The sequence below is a fragment of the Strix uralensis genome, chromosome 14 (genome assembly GCF_047716275.1).
Source record: "Strix uralensis isolate ZFMK-TIS-50842 chromosome 14, bStrUra1, whole genome shotgun sequence".
In the NCBI taxonomy this organism is placed as follows: domain Eukaryota; kingdom Metazoa; phylum Chordata; class Aves; order Strigiformes; family Strigidae; genus Strix; species Strix uralensis.
The window spans coordinates 2,228,039-2,236,741 of NC_133985.1; the positions used below are offsets into that span (position 1 = coordinate 2,228,039).

General features: G+C 59.3%; 1 protein-coding gene across 1 annotated transcript; it reads left to right on the forward strand.

Annotated features, from left to right (window-relative positions):
• Positions 1 to 1,184: 1,184 nt before the first annotated feature.
• HBEGF (heparin binding EGF like growth factor) lies at positions 1,185 to 8,375 on the forward strand. Its single transcript, XM_074883871.1, has 6 exons — positions 1,185 to 1,277; positions 1,636 to 1,806; positions 4,180 to 4,357; positions 6,407 to 6,562; positions 6,675 to 6,767; positions 7,881 to 8,375. The coding sequence occupies exons 1-5, from the start codon at positions 1,235 to 1,237 to the stop codon at positions 6,745 to 6,747; spliced, it is 621 nt and encodes a 206-aa protein (XP_074739972.1). The 5' UTR covers positions 1,185 to 1,234; the 3' UTR covers positions 6,748 to 6,767; positions 7,881 to 8,375.
• Positions 8,376 to 8,703: the final 328 nt, after the last annotated feature.

The window sequence follows — 8,703 nt, forward strand, 5'->3', positions numbered from 1 at the left end:
CCAAAGCCTTTTGAGCTGCTGATAGCCGGAGGAGGTGGAAGGAAAAACATCCAGCAAACAATTGCAAAAGTCAAGTCTGAGCAAGAAGGAGGGTGTGAGGGGGAGTGGTTGCCAAATCCGGTGGTATTCCTTGGAGACGCCAACAACAATGGCAGGAATATTTAATCATGCCTTGCAGAACCCAAACCGGCAGCAGGGCTGGGGGCTCGGGACCTCCAGGAACCAGCCATGGGCCGCAGCTGACCCGGACGTGAGCTGGGACTAACTCTGCACTCGACTGGCACTTGTGTCAGCAGCGTTTTCTGGGCCATCACCTGGGCTGAGGATGAGGCCAAACACAACAAGCAGTTGCCAGCGTGGTGAAGGGGACAGAGAAGTGCTGGCAGCCTCGAACACAACAGACACAGGCTGGCATGGAGGAGACAAGGACAGTGGCCGACTAGGAGGGGATAGCGAGATGAAGCTGTGGCTGAACCAGTCAGCGTCTTCACTGGGGCACAAAGGTGGCATCATGGACAAAAACAGTCTCTGCCATCATCTCAGGCTGTCACTGCCACCCCTCTCCCAGCACCAGGGGCAAGGGGCTGGAAGTCTGTCTCCTATGTGGGTGCCACCCCATCACCAAGGACAAGAGGAGGAGGTTTCAGCTCTGAACCATGAGGTCCTGGCTGTTGCCTGATGCTCTTCTTGCAGGGTGCACTTGCTTCTCCCAAACCCTTCCCCGCTACGGCAGCATGCCACGGCTGCACAGAGGGATCCCCCCTCTTCTTCCTCTACCAGAGACCAGTCCATAAAGTTTCCAGTCTGCTTTCCCGAAGCCATGTCCTCCCCTCCATAGCTTCAGCGCAGCCCTGACGGGATCATCAACCCCTCCCGGGCACCCACCACGCAGCCCAGGCCCACAGCGCTGGGTGTTCCAGGCTGGGGACAGGGGGACTGGGGACAGGGGGGCTGGCACCTGTGCGGCCCCCGCCCCCGGCAGTCCTGGAGCGAGGGGTCCCCAAGGCTCCCCCCATCACGACGGGCTCCGGCCGGTGGGACCCCCCCCGCGGCGGCCGGGGAAGCCCTTCTCGGGGGCGGGACGGCCGGGCAGCCCCTCCCCGCCCCGCCCCGCTCCGCCCCGCCCCGCCGCCCGCAGCCTTCTACCGGCCGCGGGGCCGCGCCACGGGAGAGCGGCGGCGGGAGCGGGGCCGGGCGGAGCGGAGCGGGGCTGGGACGCGTGTGCCCGCGGGCCATGGGCGGGCGGGCGGTGCTGATCCACGCGCTGCTGGCGGCAGGTACGGGGGCGTGAGGGGTCCCGGGCACGGGGGACGCGGCCCCGGTCCTGGGTAACGCGGCCCCAGCGCCGGGCACGTGGGGGGGGGTCCTGGACGCGTGTGGGGCTTGGTCCCGGGCGCGGGCAACGGGGGGAGGGTCCCGGTCCCGAGCACGGGTGGGTGCAGACGGAAAAATCGGTCCCGGTCCCGGGCGGAGGGTCCTGGGACCGAGCAGCGCGGCCCCGACCCAGGTCCTGGGTGGAGGGTCCCGGGCAACGCGGTCCCGGTCCCGTGCGGGTGCAGATGGAAAAACCGGCGCCCGTCCCGCGTGGGGGGGGGCGGTCAGCCCGCCCCGCCTGAGCCGAGCCCTTCCCCGCAGTGTGCTCGGCGGCGGCGGGCGGGCCGGCCCGGGACGAGCTGCACAACGAGGTGCTGCACAAGGGCGGCGGCGGGGCGGCGGTCCCGGCCACGGCCCCGCTGCTCGGCGGCAGCGCGGAGAAGGAGGGCGGCGGAGCGGCCTCGGGGGACGAGCTCAGCGAGCTGCCGAGAGGTACGGGCGGGCGGAGCCGCTGGGGGGGGGGCTGGGGGTCGGGAACGGGGGCGGTGGGTGCCGGGGCGGGGGGCGCGGGACGGGCTGGGGGCGGTTGGACGCGGAGGGGCCGGGCTGGGCTCGGCTCAGCCCCGCGGGTGCCCCGGCAGCACCTCTGGGTCCGCTGCGGGGGAGCCCCCGGTACCGGGTGCCCACGGCAGCAGCCCTGCGGGGGGCAGCCCCTGGGCTACTAGCACGGAGCAACTGGGCTTCGGCAGCTCCTCGCCTTGTGCCAGGGGCTCTCCGTGTCCCTGAAGTCCCTGGCAAGGGGCTCCTGAGGATTCCTGTGCCTCCAACTGCTCGGCCAGATGGGAGGCAGAGCCCTTCTGAGGGGCACAGCAGCCCCCGCTTGCAGGTGCGCAGCCCCCGGCCGGTGGCCCCATGATGCCTCTTAGATGGTGGCCACGGTGGCCGGCAGCGAGGGGATCGCTGTGACTCACCCGCCGCCTACACCCGGCTGCTCCTCATACCTAGGCAGGGTTAGTCAGCCGGCAGCCCCGCTCCGGGGGCGGTGGGGACACTGCTGCTCTGTTAGGCTCGCTGGGCATTCATTCATGCTTGACTCCTCTCCCCCAGCTCAGGACCAGAGAGTGTCCCGGGGACTCTTGTGGGGGTGGGACAGGTCTGAGGAGGGCGACCTGTACCTGTGCCTTGCACGTGTGTCATGCTGAGATCAGTAACCTGGCACCAGGAGGAGCATGCTCTGCCCTGTACAGTTCATCCTCCCTTTTTTCCTTTTTTTTTTTTTCTTTCTGGTTGTGCTGCAAAACTGGGCTGACCCCCTCACGTGCAAGGGGATGCAGCCCCCGGGGAACACTGCTACCCTTCCTGCTGGGAGGGAGATGCTCCAGCTTGCTGCTCTGTGCACCCCCTGAGGAGGGGACCCCATCCTAGAGCGAGCAATCTTGCTGACCCTTGGCTGTGGGACAGCCTGAGGGAATGGGGATATTGGGTACTGGGGCTGCAGCCTCTCGGAACTCTCTCGATGCCTTGAGCTGAGCTATGGTCAGAAAAATCTGCCTGTTGTGTTGAAGGCACCTTCCTCTGTGCCACAGCCCCTAGAGTGTCTGGGTAGGGGGAGAGCAGCAGCATCCCCCTGCCCACCTGGGCTGGACCAGTTTTCCTACCAGCAAGACCTTCCAAATCTTCTGAGGCTGCCCTAAGGGAGGGTGGTAACAGCGGAGTGGCTTGGGGGGATCAGCAGCACTGTGTGTCCTCTGGCTGCAGCTCCGAGATAACCTGCAGGGGAGGGGACAGCCTCTGCTGCCAGCCTGGGGCAGAGCCCTGGGCCTCACCCGGATCTGGGGGTTTCTCCAAGTCAGAGTTTCCTGGAGTATCAGTTTTCTCCAGGCATAGCGTGAATGATGTTGAAATCACAAAATAACTTTGCTAGGTGCGCAACTGGTGTGCTGCCGCACGAGCGGCGCTGGTTTCGTCAGGAAGTGGCTGAGAATGAATTAGGCAGGTTACAGCTCGCCGGGTTAGACTCAGCCGCGCTCTCCTCCCCGAGCAGCACAGGGCTTAGTTCATATTTCCTCAGGCTCACTGCAGTTCAGTGCCATGGTTTGGGGGGAGCTGAAAAGTCTCTCTCAGAGCAGTGAGCGCTCTCTAGCATCTCGGTACCTTGCGAGATTAAGCTGGGGACAGATTTTTTGGGCATCTGCACATCTTAAAACTATGGCAATAACATTGCTGGTTTCGGTCTGTGTCCAGGTGAGGAGCTCGGTGCTCTGGTTCCCCACAACCCAGCAGAGATGGCTTTGCACCAAGAGCCACCAGTCTCTGCACCACAATTAAAACATACCTTTGTAATTAAGTGGAACGCTGCCCTTGCCCCCTCTTTGGCTCTGCAAAACCAAAAATTAAGCCAGGCTTGCTCTCTTAATCCTGCTCTGGGTGCACAAGGCATCCTTGTACCCACAGGAAGGAGAGTCCATCAGAGCCATTAATAGGGTCTTACAAAAGACTGCACTCATCAGGGAAATAAAAGCCAGATAAAGGGGCAATTAGCAATTTTCTGTGTTCAGTGGAAACTGGTGCATACAATAGTAACATTTGAGATGCATAAAGCTCTGTTCCCTCCTCCCTGCCCCAATTCCTTTCTTTCCTTGAGAATTGTTCTTATGAATTGGAAAGGCCATGATATTTGTGAGAAGCTGGAAAAAAAAAAAAATGGAAAAAAGCCCCCTCTGCTCGGGGGCAGATCGCTGCACAAAAGGCTGCAGGAGTGCCAGGGCTGAGTTGGCTGCAGCAACCCAGGGTTTGCTGCTCTGCCTTCTCTTCGGCTGACGCACGGAGGTGATCTGACTGCTGTCTTCCCAAATTGTTTTCCAGTTGCTTTCCTGTCAAAGCCTCAAGGCCTGGTTACTCCCAAGAAAAAAGGGAACGGGAATAAAAGAAGAAAAGGCAAAGGTCTGGGAAAGAAGAGAGACCCATGCCTGCGGAAGTACAAGGATTTCTGTATTCATGGAGAATGCAAATATATCCGAGAGCTGGGAGCTCCATCCTGCATGTGAGTTGCTGGCGTGTGCCTGTGCCGGGGGAGCCTTAGTCACGGTTCCTTCAATTCTCCAGGCCGGGCAGAGGAAGAGCAGAGGAGATATTTTTAGTGCATGTTCCCCATCCATGCAGGGACGGCTCTGACTTGGCCTCTTCCTTGTGTTTTTTGAGGAATTTCCATCCCCCACCAAAATCCGTTGTAGACTGAGACCCAGCATCCCCTGCTGGCACAGCGAGCTCCAGCAGAGCTGCTGCGCGGAGACCTGTGGCAGTGGGGGTTCAGAGGGTGGTGAGCAGGGGCTGGGAGTCTCACAGCCAAGGTCTTCTGCGGGTCTGGTTTGTGAGACCCCATCCTGACTCTGTAAGCCCTTGTCCCGCACTGCTGCCAGCCTTGGCTGAGCTCGGGGCTCCCGTGGCTGTCAGGATGCACTGGTGCAGGCAGGAGGACGCCTCCACCATGGCACCAGCAAGGCGGATTGAGGACAGTCTGCCAAAGCCATACCCAAACTGTCCCTTGGCCCTGGTGAAGGACAGGGCTGTGTATCCCTTCTGGAGTGCAGGTAGAGAGCAGGGACTAGTTGAGGCACGTGGAGGAGAAAGCGTTTGCCTGCTGCTGGGGCACCTGTATCCAGCACTGCTACTGTGGGAAATACCCAGGGGTGCACATTTGATCCCTGCTGACGTGGGCAGGAGTTGAGCTGGCAGATATATAAGAGGCTTTGTTCTTTGCTATCAATCTTCTGAGCCACCCAGCAGTGTGCCCAGAGCCTGGGGAAGATAATAGCTCCCTGGCTTATGGTGCCCACAAGATCTCACGCCCTGCAATCTGCAGGGATCAGGCTCTGCATAGCTCCTTGAACCACTTAGTTTCCTGCTGTCTGGAAGCTGTCATGGAGTTGGGCCCTGGCATGGGGGGCTTGGGACTGCCAGCAAGAGGAGATCTCTGCTGGCTCAGCTTTGGCTGGTGGGGTGCAGCACCCTCTGCCTGGGACTGGGACACCCAGGCATCCCCTGACCACCTCTCTGCCCTTTCCAGATCCCTGGGGCCGTGAGAGTACCCAGGACACAGGCAAGCAGGAGGGGGCCAGGGGCCAGCTGGGGCTCTCCAGCCTGGTGGTCTATCCCTGGGTGACATCCCCTCAGAGCCATCATGGCTTTTAGGAACAGTGGCCAACTGCTCCTGTCCCCTCTGATAATAAGGCCTTGTGTTGGCTAGTGTCACTTGGTTGTGGCTGCTCTTGGTGGCTGGACGCCGGTGTCACAGGGTCTCCTCGTCGTTGCTTCCTTGGGCTTGTCCCTGGAATGCAGGGTGGGGTGAGGATGGTGCCAGGCTGGGTCCTGCACCTCTGCCTTGTGCCCAGCCTTGGTGCCGTGGCTGTGAGGTGATGTTGGCACATGGCGTTGTTGCAAGCCGGGCAGGAGGGCTGGGCTGAGACCCTATCTTGGAGATAAGCTTGAGGGTCCATGGCACTGGATATAGCGAGATATATATATATATCTGGTTGCATCAGTGCGCTTTGACTCACAGGGAGGTTTGGCAGCCTTGCAGCTCTCTTGGGGAATGTTATTTCTGTTACGTGAGTAACCTCCTGAGTCTGCAGGGAGGTGGCACCTCTGGCTGGCAGGGTGTGCGGGGACATCCTGCTCTGAGGGAAGTGCTGAGGTCTGGTCCAGCTGCCCCTCTGCTCCCTTGTGTGGGACTTCCCACTTCCAGAGACGGTCTGGGCAGCCCGGCTCTGCCCAGGGATGGTTGGGAAGAGCACAGACCCCACTGCCTTCTAATTGGGGGAGTTCAACCTTTCTAGGAGTCTTCACTTGGTGCTTAGGGCAAGAGAAACGTAATCTACCAGTACCAGGGAGGTGATGGTGACACCAGACCTCCCAGCTCAGGGGAGGGGGACAAAGGGGAAGGGGTAGGGCCCTTGCTAAAGCTCAGCAAAGAGGCAGCTGCTTTCCATGGGGGTGTGAGGGACCCGGTGACCTTCTGTCCTTGATCACCACAAACCCAGTGACCTTCTGTGCTTGGTCACCACCAACCTTTAAGACTTTTCTTCTCCCCCAGATGTCAGCCAGGATATCATGGAGAGAGATGCCACGGCCTCTCGCTGCCTGTGGAGCACCCCCCGAGCGCGTACGACCATACCACGGCACTGGCTGTTGTTGCTGTTGTCCTGTCTTCCCTGTGTCTCGTCATCATAGCAGCCCTGCTGATGCTCAGGTGAGCAGGATGGGGCAGAGCTGTTGGATCTGTGTCCCTGGGAAGACCACATGCAGGGGAGGGTGGCAGGGACTTCTCCATGCTCTGAGCATTTCTTTGCTTGGCTTCACAGGTGTCACAAGAGGGGTGTCTACGATGTAGAAAACGAAGAGAAAATCAAGCTGGGCATCACTGTGAATCACTGAGGATGCCAGGTGCTGGCGAGGTGAGCGCCTGGCCAGGCAAAGGGCAGTGGTGGGGCTGGTGGACATCTGGGGGCTCTGCTTGTTCACGCTGGCTGGGATCGCTGTGTGGATCCCATGCCAGAGCCAGGCAGGAACTGAGGGCAGTCTGAGCCTGGAGAAGCACTCGCTGGATTTGGCCCAAGAGCCTGGCTGGCCGTGGGGCTCCAGCCTTTTTTCCTCCCCTTCCCGCTCAAGCCCCTGTCCTCTGACACCCCCAGCCACCATCATCTCCTCCTGCTTTCTAACCTGAAGTCCCTGCTTTGCCCTGCCGTTGCATGCTTTGGGGACATTTGGCAGTGGGGAAGCGGCTTCTGTTTTTTTCTTCCACTTGTTCTGCTCCCTCTCTGACCCTCTGAGTCACTTCCCCTCCTTAGATATTGCCTCTATTTATATATATTAAAAAAAACCCCTTCCTTTTCACTCCCACTCTGCTTACTGCTTACACCAATGTAGTGCCTTGCAGCTGGGCACAGGGGATCTTGCTGCCAGCCCCATGCGATGTTACTCTGGCTGGGCGGTGGGGTGTGCTCTGCCCCAGGGGTGGCCACGTGGCTGTGGCTGGGTGCTGGAAAGCTTGCAGACTTCCTCTCGTCTGGTCCAAACCCTGATGTTAGATGTGCCCCTACGTATTACAGCTACTTTTCTTTTTTTTAAAAAAGAAAAGATCTTTGTGCTTTGTGTCCTCACAAATGTAATGCCTTCAGAGAATTTCTGTAATGTTGGTAGTAGTGTTGGGGATAGGATTTTTAGCTGTTCATAGGAGTTGAACTTTGGGGAAGGGGATTCAGCACAAGGTTTTCATCACTGTCTGTCTGCCCTGGGGATTATTGGGGTGGATGTGTCTAGAGGGAAAAGTGCTGTGGTCCCTGAAAGGGAAGCATGGATGGGACGGGATGCTTAGCCACCGCTCCCCGGCATCCTGACTCCCATCCTCCCGGGTGGCAATGAGTGACGGCTACTGCTGGCTCTTCAGTGGCTGCGAGGGCTCTCCTGCAGGCTGGGTGGGACAGACCCCTTGGCCATGCCACGCAGGAACCATGCCGCAGGCAGAGCGGCCCGGGGCTGTGTTGTGAGCTCTCCCCGCTGTCTTGCAGGGGTCGGCACTAATGCACTTCTACCTCCTGGAAGAGGCAAGAGCCGTGGAGCCAGCGCCGGCCCTGGGAGCCCGCAGCACGGCGGGAGCTTGCTGGAGCAGCAGGAGAGCGGTGTCACTGCAGGGAGCTTCGGCTCGGGAGAGGCGCTCACTGACCGGGCGGCTGTACGGAGGCAGGAGGGATCGGCCAGCTGGCAGCAGAGGGGCTCTCCGGCAGCTCTCCATCCACTGTGTTGCATGTTGAGGAACAAACTGTGAAAGGCGAGGAGAACGGGCTCGGGGCTTTCTGAGGTGCAGGAGGGGTGGGAGGGTAACAGCTATTTAACAAGATATTTTTCATTTTAAATTATATATTTATTTTAGATAAACTGTACATAGTATTTATATTTATTGTAGGTCTGGCCCTGCATTCTTCATGTAGGTCAAGATGACAGGGTCAGACCTCCCTTATTTTTTAAGTGCAATGTAATATTCTAATAAATAACACTTTTACAAACACTTGGGTCGTTCATTTAATGACGGAGGTGGAAAGGAGTCAGACCTCTGAAGACTGCATGTAGCAACATGCCCTTCCTAGTGGGATATGTGAACAGTGGCAGAGATCTTGAGTGCGCAGCAGGCGTTGCTGGATTGGCTTGTACCATCCTTGGGGCGCAGCAGAGCAGCGTGGTGCAAAGGGATGGTGGCAGGATCTGTCGTGCAGGAGCCTGCAGCCAGTCCGGCCCCATTTGTGTTTCTCTGGAGATTTGCATCTTTGCCAGCTGGTACCCTGGGAGGGATGTGATGTTTGGGTGTCTGCTCATCACACAAAGCTGCCTCTGGTA

Coding starts and splice junctions, on each gene's coding strand:
- HBEGF (XM_074883871.1), top strand. CDS start 1,235: ATGGGCGGGCGGGCGGTGCTGATCCACGCGCTGCTGGCGGCAG. Junction 1,807..4,179: donor GCTCAGCGAGCTGCCGAGAG/GTACGGGCGGGC, acceptor ATTGTTTTCCAG/TTGCTTTCCTGTCAAAGCCT. Junction 4,358..6,406: donor CTGGGAGCTCCATCCTGCAT/GTGAGTTGCTGG, acceptor CTTCTCCCCCAG/ATGTCAGCCAGGATATCATG.